This window comes from Betta splendens, chromosome 19 (assembly GCF_900634795.4).
Source record: "Betta splendens chromosome 19, fBetSpl5.4, whole genome shotgun sequence".
Classification (NCBI taxonomy): Eukaryota; Metazoa; Chordata; class Actinopteri; order Anabantiformes; family Osphronemidae; genus Betta; species Betta splendens.
Window position 1 is genome coordinate 8,543,365 of NC_040898.2, and position 22,309 is coordinate 8,565,673.

Consider the following 22,309-nt stretch of genomic DNA (forward strand, 5'->3'; position numbering starts at 1 on the left):
TCCTTGACGTCACGGCTTCCGTGCCTACTCCTTTAAGGTTGCCAGGGGTTACGCGCTCACATGTCAGAACGAGGAGAATTGACGTCACGGACGGCTGTTGATTGGTTCGCAGCCGTATCCGGTGGGGCAGCGGTCCAGGGCTCGGGAAAAAATCGAAGCGAGGAGGATCTGGTAACGGTGCGCTTTGAGAAATATCATCCATCCCGAGTTGCTATCGAAGGGCTCGGCAAGAATTTACAGCTCCTGTGAGTATTTACGGCGATTTAGCTGTTGCTACGCATGACCTCTGTATAGGTGAAATTTGTTTGCTTCGTCTCTCGTTTGTTTATGATAGAACTCAAGATGGCGTCATTGGAGGAGAGCTTTGCCTTTGCACGGGGCTAGCCAGCTAGGCATTAAACTAGACACACTCTCTGATATAACGCGGGCCTAAGATAGTTAGGTAAACGGATAAAACATTATTAGATCGTGTTTGGTCGTTACAAGATGTAAAAACGATTGTTATCGTAGCATTATGCTTGCTGTTAGTTACTTGGCTGCAGCCGTCAGCCTTCTCACGAAGCATTCCCGACCTACACGGTGTTAGAGACAGGACATTAGCTTCATGTGTCTCTAACGTTTATTCACTTTGTAAACCAATAAATACTTTTTATTAATAATTATTTTTCACCATGCTTCACGCTTGGTAGGAAAGATATTTTTGTCTGTTGTGTCCTCGAACGTAATTGAAAGCCTGCTTAGTGGCGTTAGACATCAGAGGAGTTGTGCAACTTAATTAAAGCATTTATATTTGAACGGTTCTTTTTACTTTCTTGACAACAAAATAAAGCTTATTAATCTTCTAAAGGCTGGACTAAAAAAACATATAATTTATCAGTTGGTTATTCCTGTGGTAGGCAAGTCTGCCAAGTTTCCACCATGCGTCGTTAGCTGCCAGCTTGATCTTTGATAACATGTCTAACAATCACCCATCAGAGACGACCTGCCTCCTATTATACTGATACACCTGCACGGACAGAATAGATCGACCATTTTAGAGTTCAGGAGTTGTCATGTCCTCTGCTCATCTGAGTGCACATGTTGGTTACAGCAGGGTTTTAGAGGCCTTCCTGTTTTAGACTGCACATCTAGCTCTGAGCTGTGTGAAGGAGCTTGTATCACAGAGAAGTTAATCAGACAATCTGGATACGTCAAGCAATTTTGTCCCGCAGCAGTATTGTGGCTTTAAATGTTGAAACGTCAAGCGAGTGCACTTGCCTCTGTGGTTTCATAGTGAGAGTTCACCCGCCTCTTTTTTACCACTGATCTAAAATTAAGCAGAGTATAATTCTGTTTATCCATAACCAGTTGCTTTTACTCCAACAGAGGTTTTAGGCTTTTAGAAATACAAAATCAAGTGTGTATAATTAATGAACCCAGAGTCTGACTTAGTTTGTTGTTTGTAATCAGATACTTGTGATAACATCATATGACCAGTTTTCATCTCTGACACTTTTCTTAGTGTCACACATCATTACTCACTCTAGTTCAATTTCTCTCACATTCTCTCTTCATTTTGCATCACGTACATGTTCTTTGAAAACCCTCTGGATTCTTAACATACTATACTATAACAACCTCTTTTTTGCAGTGTAAAGGTTAGAGGTCACAGAACAGGGTTGCGGTTGTCGTCATGGCATCTGGAAGTGCAAGCAGTGAAGAGGAGCGGAGCCTGAGGGAGTGTGAGCAGTATGTGCAGAAACACAACATTCAGCAGCTGCTGAAGGATTGTATTGTTCAGCTGTGCACCTCCAGGCCAGACAGGCCCATGGCCTTTCTCAGGGAGTACTTTGAAAGGCTGGAGAAGGTTTGTGTTTTTTCTTTTTTTAATTAAGAGTATTAACTTTTACCTGACACCTAACCAAGGCCAGTTATTATTATGTTGTGCAATTATTTATTAAATATGAAAAAATATGTATTAAAAATTGTTACTTATGTTTTGACTTTGGTAATTTTTCTTATTATTAACTTATTATCAAGCTTTGGACGTTCCAGAGCTCTTTTATTGAACAATTGTTTTTGGCTCATGTCAGGCTAAAAAAACAAATTGAAATATATGTGTGTGTGTGTGTATATATATATATATATATATATATATATATATATATATATATATATATATATATATATATATCTATATATATATATATATATAATATAATATAATATACAATTTTTATTTTCTATATTTCTCAAAATATACTTTCTCTTCTGTGCCCCTGCTATCTAGGAGGAAGCCAAGCAGATTCAGAACCAGCAGAAGGCCAGCAGTTCCCGTTCAGACTCGCGCGATGAGGAGGTGTCTCCACCCATGAACCCTGTGGTAAAGGGTCGCAGGCGGAGAGGTGCCTTCAGTGCAGAGGTTTACACAGAGGAGGACGCAGCCTCATATGTCAGAAAGGTGGATATAGACTTATATACTAATGTTTAGTTAGCCTAAACATAAGTCTGTAGGCAGACATTTTAAAGAGTTACATAGCTGTATTTGGTTTGAACTCTCAGTAAATATATCACATAACAACATGTACGTGTTTTATTTTGTAAGGTTATTCCAAAAGACTACAAGACGATGGCAGCCTTGGCCAAAGCTATTGAAAAGAATGTGCTCTTCTCACACCTGGATGACAATGAGAGGAGGTACCCATCCAAGAAAGTGTGCTAAAACTAAGGTTACTAAAATAAAGTTTGGACTGTTTGTATCTGATCACCTTTGCAATCCTCTTCCTTTCAGTGACATATTTGACGCAATGTTTCCAGTCACTTACATTGCTGGCGAAACGGTTATTTTGCAGGGTAAGACTCTTGTTATTCCTGATCTAAATGAACAAAAAATGATGACTGTGATGCTAATGTTATTGTTATACTCACGCAGGTGATGAAGGCGACAATTTCTATGTTATCGACCAAGGGGAGATGGATGTGAGTATCTGATCCTCATCATGGAAATAGTCCAGTTCTTCTACAGATCCTGTGCAGCTGTAACAGTGTATGTTGGCTTCCGCCCTGTTCTGACAGGTCTATGTGAACAACGACTGGGTGACCAGCATTGGAGAAGGTGGCAGTTTTGGAGAGTTGGCTCTGATTTACGGCACTCCAAGAGCAGCCACCGTCAGAGCCAAGACTAATGTCAAGCTGTGGGGCATTGACAGAGACAGTTACAGAAGAATACTTATGGTGAGGACAGCTGTGATGCTGGGAGCAAGTGTAATGACTTTCTGAGCCTTTTAAAGTTGCCCCAACATTTAATGTTCTTTGATTCCATTTTACACTGATCCTCAAATGTTTCTTTTTAGGGAAGCACTCTGAGAAAGAGGAAGATGTACGAGGAATTCCTTCGGAAAGTCTCCATTTTAGGTCAGCTAATTTTCACTGGCACTAAATTTGATTATGGAAAACAGTCAAAACAACCCCTTGAAAATATAAAATAATATTTCCTTTAAAACCTAACCTTTCATTTGAGCTGACAACTTTCCTCTGTCTTCAGAGTCTCTTGACAAATGGGAACGTTTGACAGTTGCTGATGCTTTGGAGCCTGTCCAGTTTGAGGATGGACAGAAGATTGTTGTGCAGGGAGAGCCTGGAGATGAGTTTTTCATCATCTTGGAGGTAAGTACCACTTTTGTGGAACACCAATGTTTCACCTTTGACCTCAAAAGCACGCTAATGATATGTCATAATAGGTTGGGTGTTTTAGGATTGCTTGTTTAAATTTGTATCGTCCTTATTGATACTGTTATTTAATCAGTCTATATTTGGCTCTTGGCCCAGTTTCATCAGTCACTGGGTTTTATCTCCGTTTCATATTTTCAGCTGCAGGGCTTCAGTGGATGTTTAACTGTTTTATCCTCACATACACTGTGTCCTGTTCTAGGTCACCCTGAACATGCGTTTGACCTGGAGCTGAGCAATTAGTCACTTTATTGATCTGTAAAGTGTGATTGAACGTGCTCTAGATAATTTTACCCATTTACCGTCTGGGTTTCAGCTTTTGCACAAATGTTTTTAGTTGTAATGTTTATTAATTGACATTTGTTTAGTAATTGGTAACTCTAAAGGTAAATAGCCTTAATCATGAAAGTGTAATGTGTAAATAATACATGAGAACACAAGTTTATGATTTCTGTCTTTCAGCTCAGTAAGAATACATTGTTATGGAGACAACCTATCCTTTAACCATCATCAGGGAACAAGACACTAAACCAGTGTGTGTGCTTGTGTTTCAGGGTTCTGCAGCTGTGTTGCAACGTCGTTCAGAGAATGAGGAGTTTGTGGAAGTGGGGAGATTAGGACCGTCAGACTACTTTGGTAAGAAGAAACAGCAGTTTTTAATGGAAAGAGAAGAAGGCAGCTATAAGTGTCAAACATGTTGTAATTGCATTCATTATTCTGTCTGTCAGGTTTGACTGGTTTTAGACATTTTAAAGCACGTGTTTGTGTGTCCTCCAGGTGAAATTGCTCTGCTGATGAACCGTCCCCGTGCTGCCACCGTGGTCGCCCGGGGGCCTCTGAAGTGTGTCAAGCTGGATCGGCCCCGCTTTGAACGCGTCCTGGGCCCCTGTTCAGACATTCTCAAACGTAACATCCAACAGTACAACAGCTTTGTCTCACTGTCTGTCTGAACAGGGAGCTTCTCTCCCCACCCATTTTCTCTCTCTCTTTCCTCTTATCTCTCTCTCTTCACCTCTTTCCCTTCTCTCCTTTTAGACCCAGGGTCCACTAATGCAATTTGCTTTTGTCACTTTCTTATTCTGTTGGCTTTTCTCCCCCTCCCCCTTTGTATTACACACACACACACACACACATCATTTTGTTGTTACCACCCGTCACACAGAGGGGGCTTTTAGCCATTCACCAGCGCTTGTACCAGCTGCCGTACGCTACCTTGTAGGCACAGTTGCATCACGTTACCTATGTTATATATGTATTTTGTGATTACGCTTTTGTTTTTGAACTTGAACACCAAGCAGGATTGTTGGGGGATCAGAAAGACATTAGGGTCTCAGGCTGACGAGACAGGACAATCAAACTTTAAATGGCGCTTTTGGTGAATTTGTTAAGTTGTGGAGTGAAGTGAAGAGAGCTTCTTCCCTGGTTAGTTTCCCTTTCTGATATCAGTTAGCCTGATTTAAAGCGGAACGTAGATACTGTACACAGCAGGAAGAATACGATTGCATCAACGTTTGTCAGGCGTTTTTAGGTTTCAGCTTTGGTATGATGCTCCATTTATTATTTTTATTACCTTTTGATCAGTATGATGAGACAATGATGCTTTTGCTTAGTTTGAGAGAGCTTGTACAACTTAAGGTTTTTATTTAATTGTGCAGCTACCGGGCTAGTGCCAAATGTTGATTATTGTCACAAATGCAAAGATGTATAGCTGTGGAAATGCAGTGCGTGATCTCTTCCCTGAATATTTGGAGCTCCGAACAGGAAGTAGTTATTACCCTTACTGTCCTCTTAATCTGTAGAACGACAATACAAGAACTGCCTTGACTACTCTGAGGAAAAAAATAAAAAAGAAAAAAAAAAACAAAAAAAACAAAAGTATTAAGTGTATTTCAGTATTCAACTTTTTTTAGTATATACCAAATAACTTGGTCACTCTTCTGCTATGGTTTGTAATCAAAATGTTATAGTATAGTTAAAATGATTATAGTTCTATTATTATTACTGACTAAACTTATGGTTTGGAGTGATGGTGATCTTAAAAATATGTTTGTCTTTTGTAAACACTTATTTTTCCATAAATTCTATTTTAGGTGTCCAGTGCCACAAAGTAAATAAATGCTTCTTCTTGTCAACTGACAAAACAGTATGTAATTGTATTGTGTAAAACATCATGGGTTGAATCTTTTTAAAATAGATGAAAGTGGTAATTACAGAACAGGTTTTGGGGACATGTGAAGTGTTTATGTATTGAAGCTTCACAGGTGAGCTGAGAATCAATGAGCTGAAATTTATCTAAAACTAGTGTCATTGCTTATTGCCTATTTGAAACGATGGCTGTCTTTACATCAGAGTAGCTTGTGATCTGTTCTCTATGTTTACTTGGCATGATGTTTTAGGCATCCAGTGATTCGGTGTGGATGGAAGCGTAAATTGAAAAAAAAAACTACCCTGCAGAAGCAGGAGCTCTCAGATTTGATTTGTTCCTCCTTTGCTTAACTGCTTCATGACTATTTAGATGGCATAAAGTGTAAGTCTGTTATTTTCCTATAAGTTAATTTACCCGGTCACACAATGTTGACTTCTGAATTATTGGCATAAACTCTTCATTCCTGCCTCACTGTCTGTTAGCAGAGCCATTTTTCTGATTTGTTCCAACATTAAGGCGTGTTTGTGCGTCCAAAAACGTTTGATTTTGGTGCCGATTGCAAGGTAGACAGGTCAGTGATGCAAGTTTTTGTGTATTTTCTTTTCTAAGTTGAAGCACCTTCATGTGCTCTCCCCAGCCCTCAGCTCATTCCTGTGGATGTGGGGTACAGGTGGATCCACGTCAACTTGACAGCAGATCCCATTGATCCTGATCCACGGGAAACAAATCCGTTAGGGGCGAGGGTTTCACTGACATTTTGTTCATGTGGAAACACCGTAATCGGTTTTAGTCCAAACTGTTTTTAGCCACATTGCAATCGTCCCAGTTTGCCTTAGCTTACCTAACCAGGGCTTTCAGTAGGACTCCTGCTGGCCTGACCTTCAGTGAGTTTGTTAGGCCTGTGGCACTAGAGAGCTGCAGATGATCAGAGGACCATTCTTTTTCTATTCTACCGTGTATTCAGTTTGATCGCCTGTATGTGCAAAGATGTTTATCCTTTTGGTATAGATTGTTCCAGATGGCAGTTTAAGCAATAAAAAGTAAAAACGATGGCCTGTTTCATTCTTGTGTTGCAACTTTGTCCGTGTTCTAGCTGCAGCAAATGTAATTATTGAAATTCTGTAATGATTAACAGCTACAGCTACTGCAGCCAATGTAGTCCATGTTTGAGGCATAACCCAACCTCTCCACCAGGGGGAGACATGCTCCACTCATCCTTAACCCTCACTCCTACAGTGGAACTTTAGAAAAATAGGCTTTGATATAAAAAGGCTTTTGTCTGGGTAATAATAACATAAAGGTTATTAGTTTAATGGGTGTTTTTAGTGTTGTCTATACTTTCTCCATTCTGTGATATTTTCATATAACATTTTTTTCTATTGACAAATGTTCTTGGCTCTGGAAAATGCCAACATTTGCTGCTTTAAAACTGTTGCTGTTCTTTTTTTCGGGAATGGAAAAGTTCGGTCTGTTCCGTCATGCCTCATTGTGCCTGTGTTTGTCTATCAGTATTTTTATGAAGCCAATTACCTGCGAGATGTTACGGATATTTATTACCCCCTGCCTGCTTTTGTCAGATCTGATTTACTAAAAGTAATGATCTCTTAAAAATAGTTGTAGTCGCATCAGAGCGAATAAAATAACAAAGATCAAAGCTCAGATGTTCACAAAGTAAACTTACAATGGAGGAAACTTGGCTGAATGCTTCTTCAGCATTATTAGGATGGTATATTATTACACATACTTGGTAGTTGTTTTAGACTTATGATTTCTCAGCCTCAGCTCTTTTTGGATGACAGTGATGTCGTAAAGCTCTTTAATCACTCGTATGAGACAGACGGATTACAAGTCTGGAAAACGAGGTGGAGTAAACAAAGTGGTTATTTAATAGGTGGCACTTTTCATTCTCGGTCTCACTTACTCAACCAACCAACCAACCAACCAACCAACCTTTCTGTTACTAGTATGTAAGCACATAAAACAGCTTTATTTTCCAATTATCGCATGGACACGTTTCAGTCCCAAAGTTCAGCCGCAGTCATTGATCCAGTGCATCTCAGCTCTTTTAATATTAACTCCACTGCTGACAGAGTTCCTGTGATAGTATGAGTGAAATGTTTTGCCTGTGACTCTGACTCTAAGGTTATTTTCCTGTTGAAGGTGTGCACTTGTGCTCCTGTCATAATTTATAACAAGACCATGAAAGAAGCAAGAGGAGTTAAAGGTGGTGGTGGAATATGAGACTGGTGGCGATTCACATTCCATCAAACCCCATTATGGCTCGTTCCTCGAATCCAAACCATCCAAATCCATCCGAGCCTGGTGTTTCTCACAAGGTTTATCATGAAGTCTTCTGTGGCCTGAAGGGGGTCTGGGCATTTCTTCCTCTGCTACCTGGACCTTTCGGTGTCTGTGGCGGTCTGAGGGTTCACAGTGGATTTGATGAAGTCCTTAGTGATCACTTCGTCCCTGCCCAGCCTCCGGACGCAGCGCTGGACCACGCGGAGGACCTTCTGCAACCTGCGGTCCAGCGCCAGGAGGTGGGGCTCCGTCAGGATCGGCCTCAAAGGGTCCCCCTCCAGCGATTCCCTCATCACGTCGCTGAGCCTGAAATCACGTCCAGCCAGAAGCTTCAGCCGCACAAGAGTGGAGCTCTTTATCCTGGGAAAGGAAAGGTGATGCGGTTTGGCTTGTTGCTATGGACACTGACCAATGGACATTGAGATAAACTTACATGCAGCACTGAGTCAGTGGAGCCAGGATGGACATCTCATCGTGAGAGTGCCTCCCAAACCTGAACACAGGGCGCACCATAAAACACTATCACAAGAATGTTGTCATCAAGCTCATCATCTGCCTCTCACCCTCTGGCGTTGTCCAAGTGGAGAATGAATCCCTCGTCCCCGAACTTGGTGAAAATCTCATAGTGGTGTCTGTCCATGTTGCCTGTAACGAGAGCCGAGGAGCTAATTAGGGAAACGCGTTCTGATTGTGAAACTGCTGCTGATGAGAACAGGGATCGACCTGTGAGGAAGTCGAAGACGGACATGTCGATGATGTTGAGAAGCCTGTTGCCCGAGTTGTACGGATACAGCTGCTTGATGGTGTCACAGTAGAAGGGGTTCACTTCCCACCTTTAAAACACAGACGAGCAGGCGTTTAACATGGAAGCGTGTCGCTGTCACTGAGGTGGATTTAATGAATAACCTGCTCGTCTGATTTAGTGGAAAAAAACAGGAAGAGGTCGCAGTTCATCTGGGTTTAGTTCGGCTTCTAAAATAGTGGATGGTGGAATAAGAGCAGCTCTTTTATCCAGAGTTAAAAATGGACAAACATCCAATTAGATTCAGCATTAAGAGGATTTATGCGATTTTTTAAGGAGAATTACCAGAAGTTATAATCACAGCTAAAGGCCACCAGCGGCGGATGCTAGAGCAGCGTCTCAGCTAAAAGCGTGCGAGGGGCCTCTTACTCTTCTCGTCCAGTGAAGGTGTAGGAGCGGATCCAGGGGTTGGGGATGGAGAGGCGGGGCGCGATGCTGAGGCCGGGCAGGTAGGCGGACAGGGAGCCCTCCAGCAGGTCGGGGCCTCCGCACACAGCGTACTCCGTCTTGCACACGTACAAGCACTTGGCGAAGAAACACGTGTTGTTTGCTAGAAGGAGGGACAAACCTGTATGTGGACTGTAACCAGCGGGTCAGACAGGACAGGAAGTGGTCCGGGCGTCCTACCTGGGGAGGTGAAGAAGACGGAGCGCAGGTCTTCATTGTGCGTCACCTGGAGGATCTCCCCCGTCACGTTCACCAGCCTCCCGGTCACCGGCGGGACCCTGCGGAAGTCCAGGATCCTGACGGGGAAGGTTGGAAAACGCACGTTTACACAGGCCACGCGCCCAGGAATGGAGTGAAACTCTCCTCGCGCCCCCTCACGGGAGCCTAGAGTTGATATTGTGTGTCTGAGTCATGAAGCAGGCTGTTCAGCTGCTCCATCGAGAGCTTAAACCTCCCCGAGGGCCATATTTCAGTCACGTCTCACAAACAGTAATCAAACAACAATCGGGGTGTGTGTGTGTGTGTGTGTGTGTGTGTGTGTGTGTGTGTGTGTGTGTGTGTGAGAGTGAGAAGCTGAATTGCTGCTTCTTAAATTGCTGGCATTCCCCAACTACTGATTGCAAAGGATAATTGTGAGGGCTTCTGGCAGCCACCGCAGATTAAAAACACACCGCGTGTAATACAGACGTATGCGAGCAGGGACTGATCCGCCTGCTGTGCTCATGTTTGACAGAAACTCGCATGTTTGACGATGACTGAGTGGAACTTCGGTGATTGCGATGTTGTTGTTGACTCGCTCTCGTTCGCTGCCTTGTGTGGTAAATCTCAAACGTGGCTCCTTAATGACGACGTCTGGCCCAGAGGACCGGGTTCCAGAGTGAATCACCTCGACTAATGTACAATTAGATGTGTGTGTGTGTGTGTGTGTGTGTGTGTGTGTGTGTGTGTCCACAGCCTGTGGTTTATACTCATCAGCAGTTGGGAAAGCTTGGGTTGGGAAGATGTGTTGCAACCTTAGAGTGGGCTGTGTGCTGTTTGTTTCTATCAGGGGACGTGTCTCCATTCAGGATGTTTTATCCTGGGTTCATCATTTGTTAATTAGGACCAACACCAAAAAAAGATCGCATGCAGGTGGACGACATTCTGCAGCAAATTTAAATTCGAACCTGCCAACTTCGTCCCGCGGGGATCGTTATCGTCGGAATCTGCCAACTTCCACCCCGGCAATAAAGTCGCACGTGCGAAATAAATGTTCAAGCTGCCCCCAAGCAGCTTCAAGCCCCGCGAGGAGACACTGAAAGCGCGGCTCATAAAAGCCGGAGGCCGTCGGGCGCTAACGAGGCCTCACCTGTCCAGGTGGAAGGCGGCGATCTCCGCGTTGTGTCTCTGGAGGTCAACGAAGTAGAAGGAGTCCTCGGGGGTCTCCTCGTCCCTCTGCTGCCTGACACACACACACACACACACACTCAAGCTGTCAGTCATAGCTGTAATTGATATAAACTATATTCTACCACTCAATGCCTTATATTGGGCTTTTGCAGTTCTCACCTCATCGGTTTGAACATTGCTTTGGCAAAGTTGTGCATTTTCAGAGCCAGTTTGAGGTGATGTCCGCTGGGCTTCACCACTGCAACACACAGACAGACACACACGTCTGTAACGTGCAAGCGTCGTAACGTGCAGTGTATTTAAACCGTGTTTGAATAACCTGAAAGCAAACGCACGAGTCAATATTTGTTTTTCACTCTAATTCAGTTCCAGTTGTGGAAGATTTCCTGCGTCTACTTTTCCTGTGAGAAAGTAATTGTGGGGTTGCTCCCAGCTGGTGCTCTGCTTTCTGTTGTGTATTATGTCACAGCAGGAGGTCAGGCTAAGTACACAGCAGCACACTGTGGCCCCTGCTGTTGTCCCCTGAGGATTAACCATTAACGGCCTTTACAGTCGGCATCACGGAGGTGAAACCGAGCTCAACAGAAATAACGAGAAAGACTCGCGAGGCTGAATTCGAGCAGGAGGCGACGGCTCGTTTCGCTTCCCGGCGGTGACAGATGTTTGTGCGGTCGGACGCGCAAACATCTGGAGGGGAACGTGACCAGCGTCCGCCGGTTATCGGCCCGGGCAGCGTGGGCGGCGCCGGCGCGTGGGCCGCGCGCGCACGCGTCACACGTTTAATTAAGAGCTGCGCCTTTGAACGCGACAGAGCCGCTTTGTTGGCTTCGTGCCCCGAAGCGAGCGTCTTTTCCGCGAGACAAATTAGAATTCGGGCTCCGAGTGAAAGACGCAAAACCTAATTATCGCGAAGGCTGCAGCGTGTTTTTCCTGACATTAATAGAAAAAAAACCCAACAAAATGAAGATTTCAATATGCAGTGAAATACAGGACAAACCTTGTGTGCAGTCGCACGCTCCTTTGAGGGCTTTCTCATCCTGAGTGTAATCTGTAAGACAAGATTCAGGGTGTTTTTACCACCAGTTTATGTTGATGATGAAAGGCCAGAGGCAGAAAAGAGCAAAGCGGTAACGACGAGTTTGATTTCGTTCCTACTGGCGAGCAGAGATCTTCACCTGCGCCGACGACCATCATGCCCCGCATGTTGCTGAGGAGCTGCGGGATGGCAGGGTCCTCACGGGAGTACAGGGCGTAGCGGTTTATCCCCAGGTGGAACCTCAGCCAGCTGGCGTCGGGGTCAAAGGTCACCTTGTGTTGGACCACGGACACGTTGGAGGCCTCCGCCGCCTCCGCGTAGAGCTTCATGTGCCTGAGGAGCGGGGGGGGGGGGGGGGGGGGGGGGGGGGGCGAAGAAGATGGAGCGCCCGTAAAGTCACGTGACTAGTTAAACGCCTCGCCTCGAAACGCGGCGCAGAATTAAAACCTCACCGCAGTTTTAAGAGCGGATTCACACACAGGTGCAGAGGAAAATGGTGGATTTGTTTGCTGAGGAGAGGACGAGCAGATGAACCGGTTCTCACCACGCAAATGTGATCTTAACAGGTCACTCAAGCTGTTTGCCGCTCTGTGTGTGTTTGTGTGTGCGTCCGTCAGTGTGTGTGTGTGTGTGTGTGTGTGTGTGTGTCGCACTGTCGAGACGAGCTAGCGGAGGGGGAAGATGCATTGCTCGTATTTCTTCTTCTTTTCCACTTTTAGAGCCCAAGTCTGTATTTCTCGGCTCAGACACGCGGCCTCACGAGCCAAGACAGCGACGGCTCCCGCAGATTAAGACGGGCTTTAGCTGCTCTAAATCCTCCGTTTGCCTCTAAAAAGAGCCTCCTAGCCTCAGAGTCTCACTCTGTTCCACTCGGCGCTGGGCTTTTTACGAGGCACGTTGCGGAGTGTATTTATGTGCACGCGCGTGTGTTTGCCTGACTGCGTTTGGACCTGGTGTCAGTGACCCTGATGTCGACCGCAGCTCGACTTCAACATGTGCTCTCAGCGCGATTGTTCAGCTGGAATTCTAGCTGCTCTTTCATAATACAGTTGAGTAACAGTGGCAAGAGTCACCGTCGACCGCACACACACACACACACACACACACACACACACACACACACTAAACAGTGTCTGTGGGTCCTCACACGCGTAAACCAACCTTTCCCAGTGGGACATCTTCTTCCTGTAGTACTCCATCAGCTGCTCCACCTGCAGCAGCCTCTCCTCCGGCTCCAGCGCCGGCGCGTGGATGTTGTACAGCGGGTGAGCGAACAGCCTCTCCAGCCTGGAGCCGTCCTCCGCCGGGTCGGCCGCGGCGCCGCCCGGGTCCGGGTCCGGTGCGGACGCGCGCGGGGCGGCGAGGCTGAGGTTGCCCAAACCACACGAGCACAGCGGCGGCGCCGTCCGCCCCACGCGCCGCAGCTTCGGCAGCAGGATGAAGTAGAAGTCGGCCGAGAAGATGGTTGTGAGGGCCGCAGCCAATAAGAGACGGTCTCGCCTCATCACTGGAGCTGGGAGATCGGAAAACAGAAGCCGGCAAAAGTCCTTCAGGCAGAAAGACGACTATGTGCTGCTCCAGAGGGCGCCGGGCATCACTCGCATCCCACACGGGCAGAGGCTGGAGCTCCGTCCCAGCGTCTGTCGTCCTCTTCTGTCTGTGGGCTTCACTCTGTCCCTTTCAGCCCCACTTCTTCTTCTTCTGTTACTTCTTCTTCTTCTTCTTCTTCTTCTTCTTCTTCTTTTTCTCCTCCCTTGGCAGCAGCCGGAGAAAGAGTGAGCGCAACAGTCACCGACAGTCTGGCTGCTTCCAGGGACCTGCTGCTCGGAGCGAGCGAGAGCGTGTAAGAGAGGCAGAAGGAGACGGCGTGTGCGTCTCAGCGCTCATTACGTGTGTGTGCGCGCGCGTGTGTGTGTGTGTGTGTGTGTGTGGGCAGGTATACACACACTGCGCTCACTCCTGGAGCTCATGAAGGGGTGGAGACTGCTTATCACGGCAGAATGAATGAAACCACATCCAGCTGGCACATCCCCTCTGATGCAATGCGTGCGTGTGTGTGTGTGTGTGTGTGTGCAGGTCCAAGTTCAGTTGTGTGTGTGTGTGTGTGTGTGTGCAAGCGGCTGGGCTCCTCACAGGTTTATGAAAGGCAGACTGTGTGCATGAGTAGATACATGCATTATGACGTCTGTCTGAGTGAGTGACTCGCCTCCACGTCCCTTTTCTCCACCAGGGGTGTTGGAACCCGACCCGCTTTCCTCCGTCATCCTCTTCCTCTCCTCCTTTAGAAGCGCGGTCCACTTCCACTCCTCTCTCATCTCGTCAACCCTTCGCCCCCCCCTCCCCTCCCTGGCGTGGTGTCATCCCTGTTTTAAGGTTCCGACGCTCCGCTGTCATCCTCTCTATCACTCTGGCTCTTCGCCACAGACCTCCAGTCCGTGTTGCTTCAGGATTAAAAAAAAAAAAAAAACGCTCCCAGCTGCACTTTACTTCCTGCTGCAGCTCCTGCACATGAATCCTTGCTTTTCTCCCCGTCGTTCACCTCAGAGACGGCGGCGCTGGAAAAAATATCAACACAAGTTCTTACACAACTTGAGGAAACACGCAGGGAGAAATAACACCTCCCCTTGTTGCTTGCCTCGTCCCCCTCCAGTGAAAACACATACAGTGCATACATTACGCATGCTGCTTGTTGCCAGAGCCTGAAACAGCTTCACGGTGAATCAGCGACGACCTCCATGGGCATTTCCCAGCCTCCGTCTGCGTGGATGTTATCCTAGTATTCTGGAACATCTGTCGTTCATTTGTGCGTGTGTGTGTGTGTGTGTGGGGGGGGCTATGATTGCATGTCAGCGTCTGGCTGAGAGAAACGGTTGGTGAGGGAAATTAGTCAAATGACGCTTCAACCTGACATTTAGCCAGAGAGGAGAAGGACGGCGCCTGTTTTGCTTCTGCTCCCACACAAACACTGGCGCAAACAGAGACGCACAAACCGGTAACTCAGCAAAACTAGTGAAATAATGATGATATTTAATTCTCTGGTTTTTACATCTAAAAATATCCTGGTGTCGGAACAACAAACTCAGATGTGCGATTGTGTCACAAACTTTAATTTAGCTTTTATTTCTGCAGCCTAAAGAGGCAGGATTTGGTTGGAAAGGTAATCGCTCTGCATCAAACAGACAGACAGAAGATGTTCTTGACAACACAGCACATTTGGTGAGATTCTGTGACGCTTGTGTTGTCTTACGAATGCCCGAGGGAGAGAAAATGCAGCCTAGATGACTTACCCTGTTTGTCCCAACTGTGTCTGTTTGTGTTTATCCCGAGACGCAAACAGGAGAATACACTCGGCGCCCACTTCCTCCCCCAACGCTTAAAATAACCCATTTTTTTAAAACTCATGAGCAAACAAGCAACATACAAAGAAGATGCAAAACAGAATATGTAAAAAAACAACCAAAATGGGTCAACAAAGGCTGAGTCATCGATGTGTTCCGCTCTGCAGAGCGGGGAGGATGCAGCGAGTGGAGATGGGCTTCAGATACGTCTGCATGTGCGAGCGACCCACAAGTCCCAAACAATGGGCCGTTTCCCTCAGCTGATGAAAGAAGCGATGCATTCAGAATAATGGGAAGGTTCTAAAAAGGTCGGAAGCACTGACGTCAACACGCAGCTGGTTAACGAGCATTTCCCTCTACATGCTATAAGCTAAGCTAAACTAACGGATGGAACACAGGAAATGGAGCTCAGGTGAAAGTAACAGTAACATTAATGTCGGGTCATGTCTGACTGGAACACGCAGGATCTCCAAGTAAAACAAGACTTTTTTTTACTGTGATCATAAATGTGAAGCGGAGCAGGAAAATCGAGGCATTTCTGACATTCTTCCCTCAGAAAACATCTGAAACATGGACGTGAGCCGACGAGCCGCCGTTGACCTGCCAGAGGTCAGTCCACACGAATTGGCAGCTACTGCGAAAAGCCTCTTGCACGTTCCAGGGACTGGGAGAAGGAGACGCAAGGAGAAGAAGGGGCAGATCCAGAGAAAGGATGAAGCAGTGGAAGAAGGAAGAAACTGTTTGTTCCCATCAAGTGTCTAAAATAGAAAGGCCGTCTTCCTCTCTCGCCGCGTTTATCCCTCCTTCATTATCCCTTCCCATCAGTCACATGCTCCAGCCTGACTGAGCCGCAGCCCCGGGACCAGAGGAAGTGCAACTGCTCCGTCGCATTCCTCCAGAATTGATCCAGCCTTTTATAGTCCAGTGGTGCTGACCAGTGTTTTCATGCTGGAGAAAAAGCAGAAAGCAGACGGAATAAAAAGCCTCTGTGCAGAGTGAAGTAGAGCATGCGAAGCGTTTATTAAAAGAAATGATTTGACTTTATATTTTATTACAGATTTAAAAAGGATTCTCCAATCAGTGCAACAATCACCGGCAGCGCCGGTCACATCCGCGGTGACTGCGGCGGCTGATGTGGCACATCTGGAGCTCACACAGACACTGGGGGAGCGGGTGCGCGTGCAGACGGAGCACTGAGGTGAGGGCGAGCGTGCGTCGGCCCGTCACCGCGCACACGGAGACGCGCTAAAGTGAGTCTGCGCGGGTGCGGCCGCACAGAAAACACGGCTAATGGCTTATTTTGGCCGGTCCCGAGTGGCGGCGCCGGCAGGGAGAGGAAAAGTGGAGGAAACGTCTCGCAGAAGTATTGGAGCGCTTATTAAAAAAAAAATGGCCCGTGTCCCTGGAGCAGAACAGAACAGAACCTGAATGTTCCCCAACCGGCCTCAGCAGGAGAATGCGAAGAACGCTCCGACTGCGCTCCTCTTCGTGATGTGGTGAAATTGGACATGATTGAATGAGGGGGGTTTAATTAACTTGGACGTCCTCGGCAGGTTCCTGTTCGCCCACGCGTGTACAGCGGGTCAGAACCTCCCCCGGTCGCCCTGAGACCCGCCCCCTCTGCGTTCTGCGGGTCAGGACCGGTTCTCGCCGCCGCACCGTCGTCCCGTTTCCTGTGGGTGACAGAATCGTACGCTTTGAAGGTCGCCTGTTCGTGGGAATACACTAGTTCAGCGTTGGTCCTGAAACCTTTGTTGTGATGTTGAGTGTGTGACTGTCAGTGCGCCACTTCCTGTTTGAGTCACTTCCTGTTCCCTCTGACCTAATCGCCGTTCGTCCTCACACCTTGTATCTTCCTATTTATCTTGTTCTTGTTAATTCAGCCTTTTCGATTTGAAGGCTGATCAATGAGGGAAATCAAAACTGATTTGAAAACGTAAACACTCAAACGGCTTATTTTAAGGAACTTTACTTCCTCATCCAGTGTGAAGCCATAGGTGAGTTGCAGAGCTGACGTTTTCCCAACACTGCAGTTACACTTGCATCACCGCCACCACTCGTCTCTGAGTCAATACACGCTGGTGACAGGACCACACAAACACAACGTAACGAGTCCCATGTATTTATGTATCTGAGCGTGTGCCTGCGCCGCCTTTTACTTCTTGTCCTCCTGCAGTAAATGACTCTAGACAGCTCCTTCCTTTACGGCCCCGTTTCACTCCACATGTGCTGGAAATACAGAAATAACATAACAAAGGTCTGAGCCAAGCCAGCGTTTATGACCTCCAACCGCACTGTTTCTGCTAAAGACTCCAGCAGCTGCTGAAACACCAGGGGAACGTTCTCCAGGCAGCACTGGGCCACGGTGAGCCCTCCACACAGCACGCACTCCATCAGATTTGGCCTAAACTCATTGGGATCTGTGCTGTTGACATTGACTGGACTTTGTTCCTGACTCAGGAATGAAACGATCCAGTTTCCCCAAAGACACACAGTGGTCACAAATGACCATGAGGTCGGTCAGGTTCCACGTGGCTCCATGTTTGAAGGAACCCAAATGGTCCCCGTGTCTCGTCCACAGTCCAGCTGTGTTGGTCCCCGGTTAGAACCAACACTGTGTCACACACCTCAGTCACCTCCACGCTGACCGTCTCTCCCTCATGAGCCTCCCAGCGGACGAGGCTGTGTGGAGGAAGACCATGAAGAACCGGAGAAGCGCTGGACCCGGCGCCGACGTCCCAGCAGCTCACCTGGCGCTGGACGTCCAGTCCGAAGGTGGAGACGTCCCAGATGTGGAGGCCGCCTGCGGGGTCCGCTGCAGCCAGGATGTGGTTCCTGGACCGATCCGTGCTCACGCTCAGCACGGCGTAGAACCCACCTGGGCTCAGCAGCTGCACACAGCTGCATGCACTCAAATCACTTATAGATCAAGTGTTGTCTCTCTGTGAAATGATGGACGCATATATAAAACCTGCACACACACACACACACACACACACACACACACACGTTCATACATATTCACAGCAGTCGCATGCATGGGTCCAACACCACTAAACACAGATGGGATCTGGAAAGTGACATAGCTGCGGGTGGATAGGAATGGTGCCGGCGACAGGCCCGGTCCACTGTTCAGCCCAGCGCCGCCCGCTTCAAACCCGAGCCCGGGCTGACGGCTGCTCGTCCACCGCTCCGTCCGCTGCGTCCCTCCCTCACCGTACGGGCGCGTCTCCACGCCGACGCTGCACGCGGTCACACGTCCGCCCTGCGACGCCGCCAGAACCCCGGCGCTGCAGGACCGGGTCTCCAGCCTCCACACGACCACCTCCCCATCGTTAAACCCTGTGACGCTGCATAAATGGGCCAAAGCAGCGTAATTGGGTGTGCTCCACTCCTTTTGTGGCTTTGCTGGTTTTGTTTACACCCCGGGGGTAAAATGTTGACGCCACACTTTCAAAGTCTGGAACCTCAGCACGGTCAGCGTTTAAAGAAAAAGTCCCGCTGCGGATCTTCTCTGTCCCCGTGAGTGGAAGCTGACGTCATTCACCGATATTCGACCGCTTTTCGCCGGTCGGGCTTCGCTCGCGGTGTTTTCTGAGGAAACATGGACTGAGCAAATCCCTGAATGTGGCCGCTGTACTGATGAAACTAACCACGGAGCAGATGGGAGTCAAAGGTTGAGAAGTGAAGTGTTAAAATATGCAGACGTTGGCTCAGTCTCTATAGACACAGTGTATATGGTTTGACTTCCTGTACAGAGCTGTATAAACGTGTGGGTGCACGCTGGTGCAGTCTGTGGAGCCTCTGTGCTCTGAGAAGAGTCTAGACAACAGTAACAAGTCACATTTATCATATTCAAGAGGCCAGTTTTAAATTATTATTAATCAACAACTCACTGTACTGAAATGAATATACAAAATATGACATCATCCACCACATGCAAACAGGGGGATGTCCATGATCTGTTTAATGTTACCTTTGCAGCTGCGATGTCATCCTGAACGATGCGCTGGCTCCACCCCACGGCCAGCAGCCGGTTGCCACGGAGACACGTCAGGCCGGCGACCTCCGAGTCGGTGACCGGCTCGCAGCTTGTGCAGGTTTAGGCCGTTCAGTGGGCTCCGCACCTTGATGGCGCCGCTGCGAGCCTTCTTCTTCTCACGCACTGGTGGGTGGAAATGTCCCCGTTCCTCAGTTCCTGGGGAGAGAAACGGACTAAGGCTGTGGAGCTATCAGCGTGTCAGGGTCTCTACTGGTGCCTCACTGCATCTCTGGAGTAGCTGAGGATGTGCGGGTTGGTAGACGGCCACATCCAGGACGCGCTGCAGTCGAAGCACCGGACTCCCTGTTAGCGACGGGAAACACTTTAATAAAAATGAGAGTCCAGACGGTTTAATTGCAGCATAAAACGAGTGGAACAGCTCAAACAGGAAGCAGCACCACCCACTTTAATGGAGTCTGCGCAACTGCTTCATGTCTCCTCTCCGCAGTGACTACGTGCTTTTCGGAGGCATAGACTTGACCTTTGACCCCCTTCAGTTCCTGCGAATCAGCCTGACCGGATCAGCGCGACCGCCGCATGTCAACAGAACCCTGATGTCACCTTTGGTCCTGGTGTCAAAACCATCACAACCTGCTGTTTGAGACTAAACTAACTACTGGGTGTCACCTGCTCAGCATTTATCTGTCTGCAGGAACCAGACGCTAAGTTAACAACATACTGTGAAGGAGATCCTGTGCGGGACGCCGTCTTTCTTGGAGGGCTTCTTTAAAAACGGTGATGTGACACCCTTTGCTGACGCTGAGGTATCGGAGTGGAGGAGGATGGGGAACGGCCACCACGCGCACGGTCGGCTCACGCTGAGGAAAAATGAGCATCACAGCTGAAAGCGGGCTACGGGTCCCTGTGAGTGACACTCACCCTCCGAGCAGGTAGTCAGGCCCGGCAGACACCTACCTTGTTGTGAGGGCAGTGCGGGGTCCGGGCCGGGGGTCCAGGACGGCGGGCGTGGGGATGGAGGCTCTCTCAGTGTACTCCAGGAGCAGGTAGGAACACAGCTGCTGCCATGACACCCGCCCGGAGCCGCTCACATCCACCTGGACGTGGAGAAGGGACATCATTGTGACGTGGATCAGTGAGTAATTAGCTGTAATGCAATTAGCAGTGTTATTCACACTGAGCTGCAATGCTGACTTTGACTTTGTCTTCACCTCATTGAAGAATCTCTCAACCCAAGCGTCCTCCACGTCCGGACCAATCACAGACCTCAGAACATCCCTGAACTCCTCCAGCTTCATTCCAGGCTCTCTGCTTCTCTCTTTTCTCTCACTTCCTTCGAGCCCGTCGGCCTCTGCACACATGAATGCACTCCTCAGGAGCTGCAGGTGCTTTGGGCTCAGAGTGTCTGCAGGACTGACTCCCCGGACTGGGTCACTATGGAGGAGAATAATCACGCAATGGGAAAATGCTATAGGATGCTGAAATGATCGTTTAACTTATACTTGAAAGACAGATTATGGTGTTAGAGCTGCATTCAACCTGAAGGAACAGGTGCAGAGCCTTCATTCATGCATTAAGCTGTGGGGCAGTCAGCTTTACCAGTGCAGCTTATTAGACTCGTTGCATAATAAATGCAGCGCCCCCAAGTGGCAGCAGTAGGACAGCACACACAGTTTAAAACCGTTTTAAAAGGCCTCAAGTTTCATAATACAGTATGCAACTCCAAAAGTGTGTTTAAATTGTTCATTGTGGGTTTAATTAATTCGTGTCCTGTGTTACAAATGGGGACTCACTCATAAGTTACTGTTTCTTACCACCAGCAGCTCCTGTGTGGCCCTGTTGCTCAGGGGAACAAAAAAAAAGTCACATGTCTCGCATTGTGAACTCTCTTCCAGGTCCATCTGGACACACATGAGTGGTCCCTCACATCACGCACCTTTCTCACAATCCCCCAACAGAACCATAAAATTTGGTGGAGTTTGACTGAAGGATTTAAAACGGTACTGGTAGAAAATGATAATGTACCGTTAATGTTTCATCTAGAAATATGAAGAATGAATGAAAACCAGGTCACACAGTGAATAGGTTTGTATATAATCATATATATAATCACAATTAAAGACATAAGAAAGGATTAAAGGAAACTTACCAGACCCTGCTGTGTGGAACTTCCTTCCAATAAAGCAACCACGGGTCTTTGCTGTTTCTTAAGGTTTTCATTCTCATAAACTGCCTTTCACTTTAAAACAATTAATAATCCACATACACAGATTTTTTAAGTCAAATATTTCATCCACATTTATGATCCAGTCCAAATCCTGGAGGCGAACAGAGATGCTGCAGGAGCAGTGATCCCACAAAGAAGCTGCGTCCAGTCTGAGATCTGAGTCCCAACTCGCCAGGCTTTTGTTTCCATCCTGTCCTCTGTCTTTTCATGCAATCCCCAATTTGCTCAAACAAAGCCTCTTGTCTCCAAGGAAGGAATGTCCAACAAGCCATTTGTCACAAGCGTTTCGCTCCAGCGAGAGGAAAGTCAACATAGTATAGAAGAGAAAACCATGGAGAAATGAGTTTCCAAAATACCTGGAAGTCTCCTGGGGGTAACAGACAAACCCTCACTGGGTTAATGATTTAAAGAAGCAAAGTTAGAGAGGACCCAGGAAAGACAGAAGGTTATGCACAAGCACAGACCTGCTGCTTAAAGGACTGTAATAATAATAATAATTTATGTGCAAATAGATTCTGAACAAATAAAACACTGCAACCATTCCCAGGAAACACATGGTTGCTATCCAGCGTAGCCGCCCAGCTCCCTGGGAAATGTGGTCCTCTGGGTAATACCTGGTCTAAAATTAGACCTATACGCTCCAGTAACCTGCATATTTAAACTAATATGTAACACCAGACCAGTAGTGGACAGTTCACCAGTTCATTTTCAATTCAGCTACAGTGTAAGTGGAATCAGGAATCATGAACCAAGAGGCTTTACAGTAAGTCTTCTCGTTGCGCTACTCGCTTTGACCGACAGGTGGCGCCACAGGCACATCTTCGATCTCAAGCTGTCAGGCTGCGAGTCCACTCACTCGCAGGATGGCAGCAACTGCTCGCTCCTGCGGGGAGTAATTACTTACCCGTGATCCGC

At 47.5% G+C, this 22,309-nt stretch overlaps 2 protein-coding genes and 1 pseudogene across 3 annotated transcripts; 1 reads left to right on the forward strand and 2 right to left on the reverse strand.

Annotated features, from left to right (window-relative positions):
* Window positions 1-84: 84 nt before the first annotated feature.
* LOC114845686 (cAMP-dependent protein kinase type I-alpha regulatory subunit) lies at window positions 85-6,904 on the forward strand. The gene is made up of 11 exons (XM_029134015.3): window positions 85-245; window positions 1,631-1,846; window positions 2,270-2,440; window positions 2,585-2,676; window positions 2,771-2,832; window positions 2,912-2,958; window positions 3,055-3,213; window positions 3,333-3,393; window positions 3,524-3,645; window positions 4,263-4,344; window positions 4,486-6,904. The coding sequence occupies exons 2-11, from the start codon at window positions 1,673-1,675 to the stop codon at window positions 4,656-4,658; spliced, it is 1,143 nt and encodes a 380-aa protein (XP_028989848.1). The 5' UTR covers window positions 85-245; window positions 1,631-1,672; the 3' UTR covers window positions 4,659-6,904.
* Window positions 6,905-7,717: 813 nt separating this feature from the next.
* On the reverse strand, window positions 7,718-14,632 carry fam20a (FAM20A golgi associated secretory pathway pseudokinase). Of its 2 annotated transcripts, XM_055504399.1 has the most exons (12): window positions 14,502-14,632; window positions 12,991-14,384; window positions 11,969-12,162; window positions 11,791-11,841; window positions 10,953-11,031; window positions 10,753-10,845; window positions 9,585-9,700; window positions 9,327-9,507; window positions 8,879-8,988; window positions 8,719-8,800; window positions 8,589-8,648; window positions 7,718-8,515 (listed from the first exon to the last, which is right to left on the reverse strand). In XM_055504399.1, the coding sequence occupies exons 2-12, from the start codon at window positions 13,332-13,334 to the stop codon at window positions 8,245-8,247; spliced, it is 1,581 nt and encodes a 526-aa protein (XP_055360374.1). In that variant the 5' UTR covers window positions 13,335-14,384; window positions 14,502-14,632; the 3' UTR covers window positions 7,718-8,244. The 2 variants fall into 2 exon arrangements, with proteins under 2 accessions (XP_055360374.1, XP_028989846.1); XM_029134013.3 differs by having other exon boundaries at window positions 12,991-14,578.
* A 190-nt stretch (window positions 14,633-14,822) lies between these two features.
* Window positions 14,823-21,713, reverse strand: LOC114846259 (uncharacterized; annotated as a pseudogene).
* Window positions 21,714-22,309: the final 596 nt, after the last annotated feature.